Consider the following 21,095-nt stretch of genomic DNA (forward strand, 5'->3'; position numbering starts at 1 on the left):
TATCGTTCCTACCTCACCGTAGAAACTTGTGCAGATCACATATCCCCTTTCCTTGAAATTGCTGCAGTCAAAATCCATCATTCTACTCTTTGCGACCATTTAGCTTGCGTCCTGTTTTACAGACCACCCAATAACTGGAAGTATTGCCAGACAGAGCTTATGGATTTCATTTCAAGTTCCTGCATTACACATTTGAATATCATAATTCTGGCTGACCTTAATCTCCATTTGGATAACCTACAATCGTTGGATGCAAGCCATTTCCTGGATTATCTCCGTCTTTGGGACCTAAAATGCCCCAGCATTTGTCCATCGCACTCAAAAGGTCACTCGCTAGATCTCATATAATTTTCTCGTGGATGAGGACTTCCAGTTAGATGGCATCAGGTGGATTGCGATTCCTTGGTCCGACCATCTCAAACTACAATTCACCTTGCACTGGTTAAAATTGGGCATTTCTCAGCCAAGCGCTCCCACTGCCTATTATTCAAGAGGAATGGTCGATCCTCAGTTATTTTGGCAGTCATTATACAATGATAACTGGTCAGCGCAATCAGCTTCTATCCATTATCTAACTGCCTGGGAGGAAAGATGCAGGTGTGTCCTAGATGACATAGCGCCCTTGCAACGTAAAACCTACAATCGCAAATCCACACCTTGGTATACTAAGGAGTTAAAAACACTAAAGACACAAACTAGAAAACTTGAAAGAGTGTGGCGTAAATTGAGGTCTGATTGTACCTAAACATGTGGAAATCAAGTCGACGGAAATACAAATACGCTATCAAACAATTGTCAGTCGGCAAGGACGCTAAAAAGCTTCAACGACTCTTGAATTCCTTCCTTGATACAAGCAGAACTGTGTCCGCACAATCAGATTGTCCCTCTGCTGCTAAACTTGCTACATATTTCAATGAAAAAATTCAATTGTTAAGAAAACCACTCTTTAGCAGTACTGCTGTTGTCGAGGATTTTCTCAAAACACTGGGCTCACCTCCAGGCCAATGTCCAGCAAGACCGTAGTTGGACCACCTTCAGTATTTTGACAGCTGATAATGTAGCAAGAGCGCTATCCAAGTTCTCTAAGAAACATTGTGGCCTTGATATATGCCCTAGTCATCTGTTAAAATCTGCTCCTGAATGCTTCATCATAGATTTCACCTCCTACTTAAACTTCATGCTCAACAAGGGTCTTTTTCCTTATGAGCATGGAAGCATTCTTCTCACACCAATTCCCAAGAACCCAAAAATCAAAGTTGATGTCCTTTCAAATTATCGACCAGTGGCATCTATCCCATTACTTGTTAAAACAATGGAAAGTTTGGTCAATACCCAGCTAAATGATTATATGAAGAATTTCGACATACTACATTGCTCACAATCTGGGTTCCTTCTGCAGTTTAGTACCGAAACAGTTACCCTTCTGTCTAATTTTAAAAGAGAAATATCCACTGGGAGCAAGATCTTACAACTCCAATTCGACATGTCCAGCGCGTTTGACATGGTGGGTCATGAGCTTTTACTCTGCCTGCTGGACACATTCAGTATAAGCGGGAACGTGCTAACCTGGATCAAGGGTTTCCTAGCCTCCCGTACCTACCAAGTCAAAGCTCGTTCCAACCTTTCTACACCTTGGAAAGCCACTTGTGGGGTACCTCAAGGCTCACCCCTTTCTCCAACCCTTTTCAATGTTATGCTGATTCCACTAGCTAAAGCATTATCTAAGCTTGGCCTTAACCCATTCATTTATGCGGACGACGTGACCATCTATATCCCATTCAAGTCAACTCTAGCCGAAATCTCCGAACAAATAGACGCCAGTTTTTCCATCATGGATTCCTGGGCAAAGGTGTTTCTGTTCAAGCTTAATCAAGACAAAACACAATGCCTAATCCTTTCGTCCCAGTACAATAAAATAAACCAAGGTACACTCATCATTAAGGACTACAAGCTTGAGTGCTGACTCCTAAGGTGGCCAGGTTAACTATGATTCGGATTATTCTTCCCAGTGTGTATCACTTTGCATTTGTCCACATTAAATTTAATCTTCCATTTGTATACCCAGTCTTCCAATTTCCTAAGGTCTTCCTGCAATTTTTCACAATCTACATGTGTTTTGACAACTTTGAATAGTTTTGTGTCATCTGAAAATTTAATCACTTCACTCATCCTTCTGATTTCCAGATCATTTATAAATATATTAAATAGCGCCTGTTGTAGTACAGATCCTTGTGGCACTCCACTATTCATCCTCCTCCATTGAGAAAGTTGGCCATTTAACGCTACCCTTGGTTTTGTGTCCAATAACCAATTCCTAATCCACAGAAGGACATTGCTTCCTATCCTTTGACATTTTAATTTTCTCAGGAGTGTCTCATGAGGAATTTTGTCAGAAGCTTTCTGCAAATCTAGATACACTATGTCAAGCAGCTCACCTTTATCCACATGTTTATTCACGCCTTCAAAGAAATGAAGCAAATTGGTGAAGCAAGACTTAAGTACATAAGTATTGCCATACTGGGAAAGACCAAAGGTCCATCGAGCCCAGCATCCTGTTTCCAACAGTGACCAATCCAGGTCACAAATACCCGGCAAGATCCCAAAAATGTACAAAACATTTTATGCTGCTTATCCCAGAAATATTGGATTTTCTCCAAGTCCATTTAATAACGCTCTATGGACTTTCCTTTAGGAAGCCGTCCAAATCTTTTTTAAACTCCGCTAAGCTAACTGCCCTTACCACATTCTCTGGCAACAAATTCCAGAGTTTAATTACACGTTGAGTGAAGAAAAAGTTTCTCCGATTCATTTTAAATTTACTACATTGTAGCTTCATTGCATGCCCCCTAGTTCTAGTATTTTTGGAAAGCGTGAACAGACGCTTCACATCTACCCGTTCAATTCCACTCATTATTTTATAGACCTCTATCATATCTCCCCTCAGCCGCCTTTTCTCCAAGCTGAAGAGCCCTAGCTGCTTTAGCCTTTCCTCATAGGGAAGTCGTCCCATCCCCTTTATCATTTTTGTCGCCCTTCTCTGCACCTTTTCTAATTCCATTATATCTTTTTTTTAGATGCGGCGACCAGAATTGAACACAATATTGGAGGTGTGGTCGCACCATGGAGCGATACAAAGGCATTATAACATCCTCATTTGTGTTTTCCATTCCTTTCGTAATAATACCTAACATTCTATTTGCTTTCTTAGCCGCAGCAGCACACTGAGCAGAAGGTTTTGATGTATCATCAACGACGTCACCTAGATCCCTTTCTTGGTCCATGACTCCTAATGTGGAACCTTGCATGACGTAGCTATAATTCGGGTTCTTCTTTCCCACATGCATCACTTTGCCCTTGCTCATATTAAACATCTGCCATTTAGACGCCCAGTCTCGTAAGGTCCTCTTGTAATTTTTTACAATCCTCCCGCGATTTAATGACTTTGAATAACTTTGTGTCATCAGCAAATTTAATTACCTCACTAGTTACTCCCATCTCTAGGTCATTTATAAATATGTTAAAAAGCAGTGGTCCCCTGATATCCGCATGTCCCTGCTTAATATTTGTTCTTTTTTTTCCTTTTTGTAGTATATTATTCCTTGTATCTTGCTCATATATAGTGGTCTAAAAAATGGGTTATTTTTCCTATGTTAGAATTGTGATTTAATTTTGTTTCTATATCTTACATTTATGTAATATATGTATCTAAATTTTAAAAGCAAATAAAAAAAAAAAAACAGTGGTCCCAGCACAGTGCCCTGGGAAACCCCACTAACTACCCTTCTCCATTGAGAATACTGACCATTTAACCCTACTCTCTGTTTTCTATCTTTTAACCAGTTTTTAATAGAACACTACCTCCTATCCCATGACTCTCCAATTTCCTCTGGAGTCTTTCATGAGGTACTTTGTCAAACGCCATCTGAAAATCCAGATACACAATATCAACCGGCTCCCCTTTATCCGCATGTTTGTTCACCACTTCAAAGAAATGTAGTAGATTGGTGAGGCAAGATTTCCCTTCACTAAATCAATGTTGACTTTGTCTCATTAATCCATGCTTTTGAATATGATCTGTAATTTTGTTCTTAATAATAGTCTGTACCATTTTGCCCGGCACTAACGTCAGACTTACCGGTCTATAATTTCCTGGATCTCCACCTTTTTAAAAAATCGGCGTTACATTAGCCACCCTCCAATCTTCCGGTACCATGCTCGATTTTAAGGATAAATTACATATTTTTAACAATAGCTCCGGAAGCTCATTTTTCAGTTCTATCAGTACTCTGGGATGAATACCATCCGGTCCAGGAGATTTGCTACTCTTCAGTTTGTAGAACTGCCCCATTACATCCTCCAGGTTTACAGAGAATTCATTAAGTTTCTCCACTTGTCAGCTTTGAATACCATTTCCGGCACCGGTATCCCACCCAAATCTTCCTCGGTGAAGACCGAAGCAAAGAATTCATTTAATCTCTCCGCTACGCTATGGCTTTGTCTTCCCTGATCGCCCCTTTTACTCCTCGGTCATCTAGCGGTCCAACTGATTCTTTTGCTGGCTTCCTGCTTTTAATATACCTAAAAAATTATTTACTATGTGTTTTTGCCTCCAACGCAATCTTTATTTCGAAGTCCCTCTTAGCTTTCCTTATCAGCGCTTTGCATTTGACTTGACATTCCTTATGCCGTTTCTTATTTTCAGTCTGTTCCTTCTTCCATTTTATGAAGGATTTTCTTTTAGTTCTAATAGCTTCCTTCACCTCACTATTTAACCACGTCGGCTGTCGTTTGGTCTTCCATCCTCCTTTTTTAATACGCGGAATATATTTTGCCTGGGCTTCCAGGATGGTGTTTTTGAACAGCATCCATGCCTGATGTAAATTTTTGACCCTCGCAGTCGCTCCTCTAAGTTTTCTTTTCACCGATCTTCTCATTTTATCATAGTCTCCTTTTTAAAAGTTAAACGCTAACGTATTTGATTTCCTATGTATACTTACTTCAAAGCTAATATCAAATCCGATCATATTATGATCACTGTTATCAAGTGGCCCCAGCACCATTACCTCCCGCACCAGATCATGCGCTCCACTAAGAACTAGGTCTAGAAATTTTCCTTCTCTCGGTTCCTGTACCAGCTGCTCCAAAAAGCTGTCCTTGATTTCATCAAGGAATTTTACCTCCCTAGCGTGTCCCGATGTTACATTTACCCAGTCAATATGGGGGTAATTGAAATCACTGATTATTCCCAAAGGGATAGTAGAATAACATCAATACTTATAACAATGCAATTCTACTAAGATAAGATGAGAGGCAGTTTAATGCGGTGAAGTCTGAAAGATGGAAGATAGCTGTCTGTATTAAAGTTCTGGCCCTTGAAACAGCCTAATTGTGGCGAAACAGGGTCTCCTGTTGGGCTTCGTGAACGCTGTATGCTGCTGAAGACAGTTTTGGATTGACAGCTTTAAGAATATTTAAGCTAAGTAATTTTTGATTCACCGAATGTATATAATTAGTAGCCTTCACCATTGAGTTGTGGAAGGTGTATGTGCATGTATTACATGAATAAGAAGAGTGGAGTTTTTTTTTTGTGAAGACTAGTGATTGAAGAACAGGAGTACTCGAAAATTGAAAGGTGGTTTCCACATAAGGAGTATTCTCCAGGGTTTCTGAAGTCTTTTTTTCTCCACATTTCATATATACTAGCGATTGTACACCTCCAATACTCGGTTATATCTTAGTAGAATTGCATTGTTATAAGTATTGGTAATTGAAATCACCCATTATTATTGTGTTGCCCAGTTTGTTTCCGTTCCTAATTTCCTTTAACATTTCTGCATCCATCTATTCGTCCTGGCCAAGCGGACGGTAATACACTCCTATCATTATCCTTTTCCCCTTTACACAGTACTAATTCAAAATCTTTTGTCTGATTTTTATTTTTATTTAGGGACACCTGATCTACTATGGTCTCTTTTGCAACCTCACTATCAGGATACTGTACCTTCCCTGTTTTGATGGTATCTTTGAAAGATACCTTATCCCCAACCATGCGCTTTTGAGCGACTGTCGGCCTTCCCCCCATTTCTAGTTTAAAAGCTGATCTATCTCCTTTTTAAATGCCGATGCTAGCAGCCTGGTCCCACCCTGGTTAAAGTGGAGCCCATCCTTTCGGAATAGGCTCCCCCTTCCCCGGAATGTTGCCCAGTTCCTAACAAATCTAAAACCCTCCTCCCTGCACCATCGTCTCATCCTTGGCTGAACCCATTCTGACCCTGTCCCATTAAACCATGTTTGCCTTTGTCTTTCCAGAGTCATTCTGATTGGTCTTGGTTCTTTCTACTGTGTTTTGCTGGGAAGGATCTCTTAAAGCTATTCTAGTCTCTCTCTTGAGAGTTTCAATCTTTTAGTCCTGCTCTGTTTGGGACCCTGCTTTGTGACATCCCATTGGTCTGGACTGGTCTGATAGGATAGTATGGAAGGAGAACTTATGTCTTTCCTGATAACTCTTTCCTTTAGTCCTTTCATACTAGTCCAGAATCCCCTCACTGGTTGATTAATTTTCTTTTAGTTACAAACTATATTTTTCAAATATTACTGATTCTACTTTTATGTTTCCTAACCCATTGTATGTTGCATGTCTCCTGACTCTGTGAAATATCTGCGTCTATCAATAGAGTATATGCTGTGGTGGCTGGTAAGGTTCTGACCTGATTGAGACATTTGGTCTCAAAGTTTCAATATGGGCCACCAGGCAAATTTTGAGCACCATTGTTTGGCTGTTCACAATACTGGCCATTGTGTGCAGTATTATACCCTTAAGGGGCAAATCATTTGAAAACTATTTTCATTCTCTGTCTGTTGGTAGATGGACACAACCCATTGGTCTAGACTGGTCTGATAGGACTAAAGGAAAGGAAATTATTGGCTAAGACATAGCTTTTCTTCATGCCTTCAAAAAAAATGTCTCATCAAACCAGAAAACTATTCGCCTGCTATTGATATTATTCTTCATAATCATGATCTTCTTGATTAAAGAGCACCCTCAGATATTCGCACTAAAATTGACGCACAGTTTATTTTTCTGTGGTTTAGTGGTGTAGCACCTCATTCATCGGGTTGCTCTAATTTTTTATTTTACTAGAAACACCTTATCCCAATAAAAGTGCTATCAGACTGGTGCAATTATTTATATATATTTTTTCAATAAGAAATTTTTGTACCCAACCAGTCCTACATACGTAAACACTGCCTCATAGTTATTGCTTTAGTCTCAATGTATATGTAATAATATTAGGCAGTTACCATTTTAAACATAATCACTTATCTGAATCGTGCATCTGAAGCTTCTTCTCATGACTGCGTTGTTATAACACTGAACGTCTCCATGTTCTGCCTCGTAACTGGAGAGCGCCTATAATCCTCCGCCTTCCCCTCAACACGCCCGACGCCGCGGGCTTCACTTATCTTTCTTCAGGGACTAGGGTTAAGGCGACCTTCTGCTCCGAAGTCTTGCCGTGGCTAAATCTGTCTGTTCTTGTCTGTTTTAGAAGGCAAAACTAGTAGCAAAGCTATTAAGTTTAAGAAATCAGAAATTAGATTAGGTCCTTGGAACTGAGTTGCAAAAAACTGAGATTAATTTGGGAAAGCCTAATATTCCAGAAATAAGCTTGATGTTTGAAGAAGCTTAAGTAAAGATGACCAGCACATCATATGTTTAGAAATGTAGGAATACCATTATGTATTGGCTTCATCTTCTGACACTTTGGTTTTACTTCAGTGTTTAATATTCTGAAATTGTTAGGTATGCTCATCCTAAGATTTTAATTTAGGATGAAGTCAGAACTACTATCTCCTATTCAGTATATCTGTTGTGTAATGTTTGATATGTTGGTTTTTTTTGTGTTTTTTTAATTGTTTTTTTTTTTCCTTTTTGGTGGGTGGGTGTGTCTGCTCTAGAACTATTTTTGAATCAGGCAAGTACTAAATATAAATAATCCTCTGTTTCTCCTGTTGAAAGAGATAGAAGAGTGGAAGGTAGAGAGAAGGAGACGCTAATATTGCTGTTGCTATCACATTTGGCAGCAGCATAGGCAGGAGGTTCCTGACAAGAGCTGTAGTACCAAAGGCAGAGTTAAGTAGAAGTGAGGTGATTACTTCTATAAATGGTATCCACTGACCTCAAAGGCTCTAAACTGCTCAGGTTCTCAGGATGCTTCTAGTGAATTAACATGGGAGACCTACATGCATCCTTCCACCATTATATGCAAATCATATTCACTGTATGCAAATCATTTTCATTAGCCTGGAAATCAGATTTGTTTGTGACCTATGAGGATGAAGCAAGTTTCGCCAAGAGAACTTGAAGTTGTTTCATACTGAAAGTTTATCTTTAATCTTGGAGAAATGTCATGAGCAGCACCACATTATCAACAAATAAGTGCAAAGTATAACAATCTCAAACGTTGCCTTATCTGAAACTTAATTTGCTCTATTTTTTTTTCTTTTTTGCCAGGAGACAAAGTGATTTTGAGATATCAAGACTACTCAGGACCAGTTGTTGAGTATATTGCATATGTCACTGAGGCAAGTTAAAGGATTTTTCTGGAAGAATTTATTTTATTGTGATTTATTAACAGCCTTTATGAAAAAATTCACCAAGATGGTATACAGCAGGTACAGTTTAACATAACAGTAGGAAAATGACCCAATATAAGCATAAATACAATCAGGTAAATTTGGAAATGGGAAAAACAGTATCGGCAATATACACATTCAACAGCACTGTAGAACAACATAACAGAGTGAAGGAGTGGCCTAGTGGTTAGGGTGGTGGACTTTGGTACTGGGGAATTGAGGAACTGAGTTCGATTCCCACTTCAGGCACAGGCAGCTCCTTGTGACTCTGGGCAAGTCACTTAACCCTCCATTGACCCATGTAAGCCGCATTGAACCTGCCATGAGTGGGAAAGCGCGGGGTACAAATGTAACAAAAATAAATAAATGATAAATGCCTGTGTAGTACAAATGATTCCATAATAGCGTGGAAGAACATTCAACTCTCAGCTCTGTCTCCTGTCCATTTGACATGTCTTCTCTATATCCATTATCGTTCTTCCATCTGCATCCCTATCCTCCTCACCCCCCCCTTGTCGTATTCAACATCTCCCATCTCTGTGTCCCTATCTTCCCCTGTCCAGCATCTCTCTCGTATGTCAATATCCCTCTTCCTGTTTCTAGCATCACCTCTCTCTCTACTTGGATAGCATATGTTTTTCAGTAACTTGTGCGTTTGCATTTTTGCAGCCAACCTTTCACATTGTACAAATTGATAGTTATGTTACAGTGACTTTACAAAGTGGTGTTTGTATAACCTATATATGGAGGTCTGTGGTCCTGGAACAGTGCATAGCTTTGGCTGGTCAGTTGGCAACAGGGAGTCTGAAACTGGCCTCCGATATGGTTTAAAAAAATTGTAAGAAAAAAATGTAAACTAAGCTTCCTTACAACCATGCGTACGTCTAGTAGCACTATAGCGCTATAGAAATGATAGGGAGGGAAAGGGAAATGGAACTTGATATACTGCCTTTCTGGGGTTTTTGCAACTACATTCAAAGCGGTTTACATATATTCAGGTACTTATTTCGCACCAGGGGCAATGGAGGGTTAAGTGACTTGCCCAGAGTCGCAAGGAGCTGCAGTGGGAATAGAACTCAATTCCTCAGGATTAAAGTCCACTGCGCTAACCACTAGGCTACTCCTCCACTCAAGGACAAATTGGCTTGAATTTGTCTGTGAGGCAATTACTTCTCACACTCGTGTAGTCTTTGATGCAGCAGTTGCACAGTTGTGACTAAGAAATGGCACTTCTGTATGATTTAGAATTTCAGCAGGGTGGGGGATCAGATGGTTTGGCTGGTCCTGAAATACATGCCTCAGGACCCATCATGGGTCACTTCTCCAAATTTTAGGAAACAGTTCAGATGTGTGCTCAGAGGAGGACTAAACATAAACGAATAACCTGCTGTATTCCTATTTAGATTAAATGTAGTCAGATATTATTAGCTCGATAAGTTATTCATCTTTATTTCTGAACAATTTAAGTGGACTTATGTAACTCATGCATCACTGTTTGTTTGCTCAATATTTTAACTTGCCATTTTTTAAGAATTTTCAGTTTGGGCATCTGATCTCAACATATGCTCTTCCAGGCCTGTTGATCCTGTTTTGACATACTTTATCTCTGGAAAGAAAGCATTTTATGTGGGCATTGCTGACTGTTTTGTATTGAATGCGGTGCCCATCTTTACATATCTGTTTTCTCTCTGGTGTATTTTACATTTAACTGGTGCTTTCTCTGGAGCTGTAGATTTGCTACTTACAACACTGACATAACCTGAGTCTTTTCCAAGATTAAAAAAAAAAATCTGTCCAGACTCTAGTGTGATCTATTTGTTTTGTTTGAAAAAACTTGTTTTTGCATGACCAGGCTGATTGTGCTTTTCTGAGCAGATGCCAGCTTGTCACTGAAGCCACTCTAACACCGCTGAGCAACTGTCTGAACTTTATCACGGAGGCTTTCTCAAGAAGAATTCCCTCAAAGTAGTGAGGAAGTGCTTTTTCACTATTCAGACCTCTGCAAGGCGTTACTTGCCATGTATATTCTGACAGCTAAACCCAGGGTATTTTTTCTGACAGAGAAAGGACTCGGATTCTTTTTCTTTTTATTGTATCTAGGTAATAATAGAAATAAAACAAAGAAAAGAAAATTAGATGATTCCTTTTTTTATTAGAGTAACGTAATACATTTTTGATGAGCGTTTGAAGGTAGCCCTTTGGATCAGAAATTCAGAAATGAGTAAATGAAGACATGTATATAAGAATATATCTGTGAAACATAAAAGCATTTTAATGACAGTCTACTGGAGAAGGTAGAGGTGGATGAAGAAAGGGGGGTTGAGAAACAGAGATGGATGGATCAGTGACAAAGCAGTATAATGTTATGACTTATAATGTGATAGGAAACCCAGATCTTAACCCCTATCAGGTGGGTGCTAAATTATTTCATCATTTCAACTTCAAGCGTTTTACGTTCCTGGATGGTTCTGAAATTTTCTTTTAGTACTCTCACCATAAACTCATTAATTAGTGAAGTGCTCTGGTTTGGCAAAATGCTGTCCTACAGAAGTGTTACCCTGGTTAGCATTATAGTTTTTGATGTGGTGTCTGTAGATTCAATCTTGTCTTAAGCATTTGGCCATCTCTCCATCCTTGTTCACATTTTTTGTATTGAATAATATACACTACATTTGAAGAACAGCGTGTGTAGGATCCCCTTATGCTGAATGTTTGTTTTCCCATGTGACACTGGGGTCCTGTGATGTGTTGGCACAGTTTGTTCATTTATTTAGTTTTTCAACAAGCTTTATGGCGCAGCTAGTATAGGAGCCGACAAGAGAAGGAAAAATTCTAGACCTAGGCCTTAGTGGAGCGCATGATCTGATGTTGGAGGTAATGGTGCTGGGGCCACTTGATAACAGTGATCATAATATGATCAGATTTGATATTAGCTTTGGAGTAAGTATATGTAGGAAATCAGTACATTAGTGTTTAACTTTCAAAATGGAGACTGATAAAATGAGAAGAATGATGAAAAAAAAACTTAGAGGAGCGACTGCGAGGGTCAAGCATTTACATCAGGCATGGATGCTGTTCAAAAATACCATCCTGGAAGCCCAGGCCAAATATGTTCCGCGTATTAGAAAAGGAGGACGGAAGACCAAACGAGGAAGATTTGGAAGAGATACCGGTGCAGAAATGGTATTTAAAACTGATAAGTCGGTGAAACTGAATGAAATCTCTATAAATCTGGAGGTTGTAATGGGGCAATTTGACAAATTGAAAAGTTGCAAATCTCCTGGACCGGATGGTATCCATCCCAGAGTACTGACAGAATTGAAAAATGAACTTGCGGAACTATTAGTAATATGTATTTTATCTTTTAAAATCGAGCATGGTACCGGAAGATTGGAGGGTGGCCAATGTAACACCGATTTTTAAAAAAGGTTCAAAAAAAAAAGTTCCAGAGGAGATCCAGGAAATTATAGACCGGTTAGCCTGACGTCAGTGCCAGGCAAAATGGTAGAGACTATTATTTATTAAAAAAACAAAATTACAGAGCATATACAAAAGTATGGATTAATGAGACAAAGCCAGCATGGATTTAAAAGTGAAGGGAAATCGTGCCTCACCAGTCTGTTATATTTCTTTGAAGGGGTGAGCTGGTTGATATTGTGTATCTGGATTTTCAAAAGGTGTTTGACAATGTACCTCATGAAAGATTCTAGAGGAATTTGGAGAGTCATGGGATAGGAGGTAGTGATCTATTGTGGATTAAAAACTGGTTAAAAGATAGAAAACAGAGAGTAGGGTTAAATGGTCAGTATTCTCAATGGAGAAGAGTAGATAGTGGGGGTTCCCCAAGGGTCTGTGCTGGGACCACTACTTTTTAACATATTTATAAATGACCTAGAGATGGTAGTAACTAGTGAGGTAATTAAATTTGCTGACACAAAGTTATTCAAAGTTGTTAAATTGCAAAGAGGATTGTGAAAAATTACAAGAGGACCTTGGGAGACCGGGCATCTAAACGGCAGATGATGTTTAATGTGAGCAAGTGCAAAGTGATGCATATGGGAAAGAAGAACCCGAATTATAGCTACGTAATGCAAGGTTCCACGTTAGGAGTCACGGACCAAGAAAGGGAACTAGGTGTCGTCGATGATAACGTTGAAACATTCTGATCAGTGTGCTGATGTGGCTAAGAAAGCAAATAGAATGTTGGGTATTATTGGGAAAGGAATGGAAAACAAAAATGAGGATGTTATAGTGCCTTTGTATTCCATGGTGCGTCCGTACCTTGAATACTGTATTCAATTCTGGTCACTGCATCTCAAAAAAGATATAGTGGAATAAGAAAAGGTGCAGAGAAGGGCGACGAAAATGATAAAGGGGATGGGACGACTTCCCTATGAGGAAAGGGCTCTTCAGTTTGGAAAAAAGACGGCTCAGGGGAGTTATGATAGAGGTCTATAAAATGAGTGGCGTGGAAAGGGTAGACGTGAAGCGTCTGTTTACTCTTTCCAAAAATACTAGGACTAGGGGACATTCAATGAAGCTACAAAGTAGTAAATTTAAAACAAATTGGAGAAAATATTTCTTCACTCAACATGTAATTAAACCCTGGAATTTGTTGCCAGAGAATGTGGTAAAGGCGGTTAGCTTAGTGGGGTTTAAAAAAAAGGTTTGGATGGCTTCCTAAAGGAAAAGACCATAGACCATTATTAAAATGGACTTGGGGAAAATCCAGTGCTTATTTGTGGGATAATCATCATAAAATGTTTTGTACTTTTTTGGGGTCTTGCCAGGTATTTGTGACCTGGATTGGCCACTGTTGGAAACAGGATGCTGGGCTTGATGGCCCTTTGATTTGTCCCAGTATTGCAATACTTATGTACTAATACAACTTGTAAAGCAGTGAGTTTTTTTTCAGTGCCCACTGTAATGCATACAAACCAGTACTGATAAGTCCTCCATCCTTCCCCTCCAGACATCCCTCCAGCCCTCCCACTCCTCCCCTTAACTCCTCCCTCTGGTCCTTACCTATCCAGTCTGTACATCCTTTCCCTAGTCCAGAACATAGTCTCTAATAGTGTACAGTTCTGCATTGTACTGACACTGTCCCTTCCCCTACCATATATCATACATCCCAAATTTTTCTACTCAGTACATTACAGATATCAACATCACGTTTGTATATATTGCATTCACTTGCCAGTCTGCTTGGCAGAAAGGCAATATATTCTACAAAAGTAACCAATATTTTCCTGTACTGCAGAGAGAATTGGTATATCTGCTGTTCGCCATCTTAATGCCAGCACTGCTGAAGCCACAGCAAAGGAAATCTCCATCAACTTAGCCATAGGACCCTCTATCCCCTGTACTGGCCCGTTCAATAAACTATGTTCTATATCAAAAGGTGTACATTCCCGTAACATCTTTTGAATATATTCCCAAACATCATCCATGTTTTGGATCTTAGGGCATCGCCACCACATCTGCCAGTAGGTACCCAGCTCTTCGCACCCTGTTTGTAGAAAATCCTCAACATATTCAGCGTCCTGTATCACCTTACCAACATTTTAACAGCATTTTCAGTTATCTGAGGGACATAAGAAATTTTGTACACTCTTTGAAAAATCACTTCATATTCCCCTGGAACTAATACCCTTCCCATATCCATCTCCCATGCTTTTACATAACACACATTCCCATTTTACTACTACTACTACTACTTAACATTTCTAAAGCGCTACTAGGGTTACGCAGCGCTGTACAGTTTAACATGGAAGGACGGTCCCTGCTCGAAGAGCTTACAATCTAAAAAGACAAATGTACAGTTAATCATATAGGTCAGACAGATTGGGGCAACCTATATGTTCGAAAGGTTAGGTTCCGAATGCAGCATTGAAGAGGTGAGCTTTAAGCAAGGATTTGAAGATGGGTAGGGAGGGGGCTTGGCGTAGGGATTCAGGAAGACTGTTCCAGGCATAGGGTGAAGCAAGGGAAAATGAGCGGAGCCTGGAGTTGGCAATGGTGGAGAAGGGTACTGAGAGGAGGGATTTGTCATGTGAGCGGAGGTTACGGGCAGGAACGTAGGGGGAGATGAGGGTAGAGAGGTAGAGTGGGGCAGCAGAGTGAGTGCATTTGTAAGTAAGGAGGAGAAGCTTGAATTGGATGCGGTATCTGATCAGAAGCCAGTGAAGCGACTTGAGGAGAGGGGTGATATGAGTATATCGGTTCTGGCGGAATATGAGACATGCGGCAGAGTTCTGAATGGATTGAAGGGGGGATAGATGGCTGAGTGGGAGGCCAGTGAGGAGCAAGTTGCAGTAGTCGAGACGAGAGGTGAGCGTGGACGAGAGTTCGGGTGGTGTGCTCAGAGAGGAAAGGGCGAATTTTGTTGATGTTGAAAAGGAAGAAGCGACAGGTTTTGGCAGTCTGCTGGATATGCGCAGAGAAGGAGAGGGAGGAGTCGAAGATGACCCCGAGGTTGCGGGCAGATGAGACGGGGAGGATGAGGGTGCCATCAACTGAGATAGAGAGTGGGGGAAGAGGAGAAGTGGGCTTAGGTGGAAAGACGAGGAGCTCGGTCTTGGACATGTTCAGCTTCAGGTGGCGGTTTGACATCCAGGCAGCAATGTCGGATAGGCAGGCCGATACCTTGGCCTGGGTCTCTGCGGTGATGTCTGGTGTGGAGAGATAGAGCTGGGTGTCATCAGCGTAAAGATGATACTGGAAGCCATGAGATGAGATCAGTGAGCCTAGGGAAGAGGTGTAGATAGAGAAGAGAAGGGGTCCAAGAACGGATCCCTGGGGAACTCCAACAGATAGTGGGATGGGAGTGGAGGAAGATCCATGAGAGTGCACTCTGAATGTGCGGTGGGAAAGATAGGAGGAGAACCAGGAGAGCACAGAGCCCTGGAACCCAAAAGAGGCCAGTGTGGCGAGAAGTAAATCATGATTGACAGTGTCAAAAGCGGCAGAAAGATTGAGGAGGATGAGGATGGAGTAGTGGCCTCTGGATTTGGCCAGGAGTAGGTCATTGCAGACTTTAGAGAGTGCTGTTTGTCGAGTGGAGAGGGCGGAAACCGGATTGGAGTGGGTCGAGGATGGCATGAGAGGAGAGAAAATCAAGACAGCGGCTGTGAACGGCGCGCTCCAGTATTTTGGAGAGGAAGGGTAAGAGAGAGATGGGGCGATAGTTGAAGGGGCAGGTAGGGTCGAGTGATGGTTTTTTGAGGAGAGGTGAGATTACGGCGTGCTTGAAGGTGTCAGGGACAGTTGCAGTGGAGAGAGAGAGGTTAAGGATGCGACAGATGGAGGGGTTGACAGTATGGGCGATGGTGTTAAGTAGGTTAGTGGGGATGGGATCAGAGGAACAGGTGGTGCATTTTGAGGAGGAAAGAAGGCGGGAGGTTTCATCCTCGGTGATCTCAGTAAAGGAGGAGAAGGAGGCCTGGGTTGGTTGGTTGAGGGAGAGGGTTAATGGGTGAAGAGGGGTGTTGGCTTGGTAGTGAATTCAAGGTTGATCTTTTGCACTTTGTCATGGAAGTAATCAGCCAGTGATTGAGGAGAGAGTGAGGGGGGAGTGGGAGCTGGGGGCACCTTGAGAAGAGAGTTAAGGGTGGCGAAGAGACGACGAGGGTTGGAGCTGAGAGAATTGGTCAATTGGGTGTAGTAGTCCTGTTTTGCAAGGAATAGGGAGGAGTGGAAGGAGGATAGCATGAATTTATAGTGAAGGAAGTCTGAATGAGTACGAGATTTCCTCCAGAGGCGTTCGGCAGATCGTGCGCAGGAGCGAAGGTAACGGATGCAAGGGGTCAGCCAGGGTTGGGGATTGGTACGCTTTGTGGGACAGGAGATGGATGGTGCGAGGGTGTCCAGAGCAGAGGAGAGAGCGGCATTGTAAGCGGAGACCGCTTTGTCGACAGTCTCGGAGGACATGATGGATGGGAGGAGATTAGAGATACTAGCGGATAAGGTGAGGGGGTCAATGGCCTGGAGATTCCTGGAGGTGGTGGTTAAGGTTGGGCGGGGCAGAGGGGGGGTGAAGAAGTGTGAATGTGATCAGGTGGTGATCGGAGAGAGGAAGAACTGAAGCTTGGAAGTTGGAGGGTGAGCCGGATGAGGAAAGGACGAGGTCAAGACAATGGCCGTCACGGTGAGTAGGGGTGGTAGAGCACAGCTGGAGGTTGAAGGAGGAAGTTAGGGTGAGGAACTTAGAAGCGTGAGGGTCGGATGGGTCATCAACATGTATATTGAAGTCTCTGAGAATGAGAGAAGGAGATGAGGGTTCGAGAAAGACAGAGAGCCAGGCATCGAAGTCGGTAAGGAAGGAAGAGAAGGATTTATCAGGGGGGCGGTAGATTTTCATTCAACAATTTATAGGTATGTGAAACGCTCCACCTGTTTACAGGCAATCCCAGTTGTTCAAAGGATGTTTTTACTTCACTCATCTCCATTACCATACTTAAATTCTTTACCAAAGGTCCAAACTCAAATAGTTGACCCCTTTCTATGAATTGCCCAAAGCAATACATTTCTTGAACTTCTGATCATTTAACTATTCCTCCCTGGTTGAAAAGTGGATTTATGTCACAATGGCTGGTAAGCTTATTTTTCCCCTGTAATAGTTTGTCCTGAACTTTCACCCAAGAGCATGGTGAGTAAAGTATATGGGCTTCTAAGCTCTTTTAGTGCTTTAGCTGAAACTATCACCCCTCCTCATGCTGTATTCTCCATATAGTCACAATATTCAATCTGCTAACTTATGCAGTCGCCTCTTCATACAGTCTCCACCCCCTGAATTATCCCAACCTGCCTCCATTGTTAAGTTAAAGTAACCCACCACACACACACACACACATGCACTCACACTCTCTGCCCCTCTTTGACCTCTAAAATCTGTTCCCAGTAGTCGGTCAAAAAGTTCCTTTTGTTGCACATTTGGCGCATAAATATCCCCTAACTTTACTCTGACACTTAATATCCCCCACCCAGATAATCCATCTCCCCGTCTACCTTTGTATTCCATACACATGTTCACTTTAATCAACTTAGATGACATTAGTCCCAATCCCTTTTTTTCCTCATGCCTATTAGATGCCAAATGTATGATTGGATAGTTCTTGTCAAGTAACAATTTCTCATGCATTTTCAAAAGGTCTATTTGTTGTATAAAACTTACCATGTTCTTTCAATAACTGCCTCTTCCGGAGTTCAGCCCTTTCACATTTGAGGTCATCAGGTTTAATGCTTATAATGCCTTAGCTTGGACTTTATTCTGCTGTAATCCCTCAATCACTTCCTTATCCCTATTCCAGCTGGACCCTGCCCAAACTGCCTCATATACAACTCTGCTTGTCCCCACATATCCTCCCAGAAATAAGCATATCAGCAGAGTCTCTTTTTCACCTCCCTACCCCCTGCTCCTTCTTGATACCCCATATGCCTCCTCCTTGTTGTGACTCCCCCATTTGCAAATATCCATTTTTCTCCCCTCAGTTACCTTAATATTTTCTCCGTCTCTCAGCAATTTCTCATCCACACTCAAGTGCCGTTCTTCAACTTAGACATTTCTTCAAAGTTCAGTCCACATTATTCCCTCATCTCAGTCCATCTTTCTCTTCCTGATGCTTCCGCTGCCACAGTCGATTGATCACTGTGCTGCAGGCATGCCATGGCATGTTTGTTTCCTGACTTTTTCACCCTCCACGGGAACTTTGGTAGCTTCTCTGTTGCTGTTGCTCAAGTCTTTCGATCTGACCTCCCCCCCAGACCTTCCCTCTGGTAGCTTCTCTGTTGCTGTTGCTCAAGTCTTTCGATCTGACCTCCCCCCCAGACCTTTCCTCTGCTAGCTTCTCTGTTGCTGTTGCTCAAGTCTTTCAATCTGACCTCCCCCCCAGACCTTCCCTTTGCAATAACTGCCAAGACTCTTGTGTAGTCACTTTGGTTCCAGCCAATAGTAATCAATAAGCTGGAAGGGAATAGTAAACTATAACGTATATTGTCTTGTCTCAGAGTGGCTAGTACTGATTTAAACTCCTTTCTCCGCTGCAGTTATTGCCGATAAGTCCTGGAAGATCTTTCTTACGGCTTTTCCAAATAATTTCTTCTTCTTTTGCCTTTTACAACAGCTTATCCTTACCTGTATAGTAACACAAACAGACACAGTCTTTAGGGTAATTCCTCTTTTTAGTACCCAAGGCTTTATGGGTTCTGTCCACTCTTAGTCTCTGATCCACCATCATCCAACTCATCACCAGTAGAAATAAATCTCGCACCACTGTTAATGCTTCATGCAGTTTTTCAGTGTCTGGGATCCCCCTGATCCAGACATTTCCGCGAGATCTACTCTCTAGGTCTTCCACTCAAGTTAAGAGATCCAGTTGGGTATGTTGCAACTTGTTTGTAGGCGCATGGATATCTGCAGTTGGTCCTTGTTCAGCCACTGTTTTCAACTTCCTCTGTACTGCCAGCTAAATCTACAATATCCCGCCTGATTTCTTTGACCACCTCTGTAATACTACCTTTCACATACTGATTTTTTTTTTTAAATCTTTGCCACCCACTCTCTGAGGTCTCCTTTAAGGTAGTCATATCCTCATCTAAGTGCACCCACTGGGAACCATGCAGCCCAGCCTTGTCCTCAAATGTGCTGTCCCCATAATCAGCCAGCCCTGCGGTGACCTTTCCATGTGTGCACTGCAGGCCTGCCTTCTCTTCCAATTTAGAAGCTGCCCATACTTCATCTACATTTTGTCTCAATGTTATATTCACTAGAAGAGCTCCCTGCACAGACCATGGTGCTGCGGTTTGCTCTACAGAAGGTTGTTTACTATTTTTTTTTGGGGGGGGGGAGGGTATTTGCAGAGTTTAGCCTAGAGCTCCAGTTTCACATAGCCATGCTCCGAGCTGACTTCATTGGAAGTCCTTAGGACTCCGATTCTTAATCCAAATTCTTCCTTTAATGCAGTAACGTTCTGAGAGTAAAACAAAAAGCAATTTTCTGCCTCTGCATAGAGAGTTGGAAGTCTCTCACACACTGGCTGTCTGAACTAGGCACAGCTGTCTCTAGCAAATTGCCAATTTTTTCTTTTTTTACTTCAGAAGAGACAGTTGGAGAGGGGTGAATGTGCTCTTCCCAGCATGCGTAGGGCTGGCCAAGCAATCCAGAAGAGCCCCATGAGGTATTGGGTGCAGAGTACAGGTGCTCAGAAAGGGCCCATCACCTAAGGGCTACAAACTCTAGAAGTTCAGTATTCACAGCTTAATACCTATATACAGACAATATAATCTGTTATTCACAAACAGAAAAATCTTCTCCCATGCAATGGGTCAGAATACTCCCAACCTGGTATCAGTAGATACCACTATTCTAATTCAACACAGAGAGAGGGAAGGTATCAGAAGCTGCTATATTGGCAAAAAGACTAACTGATTAAAGGGCTAGACCCCTGAGACTCAGGATCTGATGGTCCTAGGTCTCTCCTGTTCGTATCTCTGAAGCCAACTCCTACCCTTGCCTGACCTCTGCTGTCCTACAAAATTGTCAGTCATTCACAGTTATAGTGGGCAGTTGTAGTGGGGTTTTCATGATTGTCACATTGATTGGTTTTAGGGAACCCTTGTTTCTTTATCTTTAAAAACTTTCTATATCTAAAATTTATACCCTTTTCCACAGATCCATGATGAGGAGCTCATGCTGAGAGTGAATACGGAGCTCTCGCAGTCCTATAACTCTGAGCCTATGGATGTTGAGTTCACAGTCTGCAGGTGAGCTGTTTGGAGGAGGTTATGCTGATATATATTTGATTAAACAAAAAAAAAAACAGCACCACGGGCCTTTAAAAATGGAACACAGTTCTTTAATGAATGAGCCTTGACAAAAAGACCCGACACGGGCCGTGTTTCAGTGACTAGCACCTGCGTCAGGGGTCCCCACGTCTCATATAGTAAAAGCTACAAAGCACCAAGGCACTTTCACTTTCTGTATCCAAATTGCAGGACTAGAAATTCTGCACTGCCTCTGGGAACTAAGTTCAAAAAGTCCTCCTCATGCAAATAGACCCCTGACGCAGGCCTTACGGCCGAAACACGTCACGTGTCGGGTCAGTTGTGCAGATTTGAATAAAGACCTTGTTCAGGAAGACACTCATTGTGAGAGGTTATTTTTGGATCCACTGTACATTCACTTGTCATTCTCATCAGTGCCATAGTACTTTCTGATTGGTGAGGGTTTTTTTGTTTTGTTTTTGTTTTTTAAGAAAAACGTGTGTGTGTGGGTGCTGAGAAATACTGATTCCTGGGGAGAGCAGTGCGAGACCCAGCCTAGACTTATATACATGTCACAACATATTTGGCCATTTTTATTCATAAAACTGGCCTAGATTTATACATGAGAGAGACTGACTTATTATGGTGATAATGTCTCAAATTGCAAAGGTTGACGTTATAGAGGCTTTATTTGGCAGTAT

The 21,095-nt window shown here is 41.8% G+C and overlaps 1 protein-coding gene across 1 annotated transcript in view; it reads left to right on the forward strand.

The window, feature by feature from the left end:
- Nucleotides 1–21,095, forward strand: part of MOV10L1 (Mov10 like RISC complex RNA helicase 1) — a 229,722-nt gene that overhangs the window by 98,138 nt on the left and 110,489 nt on the right. Inside the window, exons 11-12 of the mRNA XM_030216802.1 lie at nucleotides 8,513–8,583; nucleotides 20,303–20,394. Of these exons, the coding sequence (XP_030072662.1) occupies nucleotides 8,513–8,583; nucleotides 20,303–20,394 (163 nt within the window). The remainder of the gene's footprint in view (nucleotides 1–8,512; nucleotides 8,584–20,302; nucleotides 20,395–21,095) is intronic.

The sequence above is a fragment of the Microcaecilia unicolor genome, chromosome 10 (genome assembly GCF_901765095.1).
Source record: "Microcaecilia unicolor chromosome 10, aMicUni1.1, whole genome shotgun sequence".
NCBI lineage: Eukaryota > Metazoa > Chordata > Amphibia > Gymnophiona > Siphonopidae > Microcaecilia > Microcaecilia unicolor.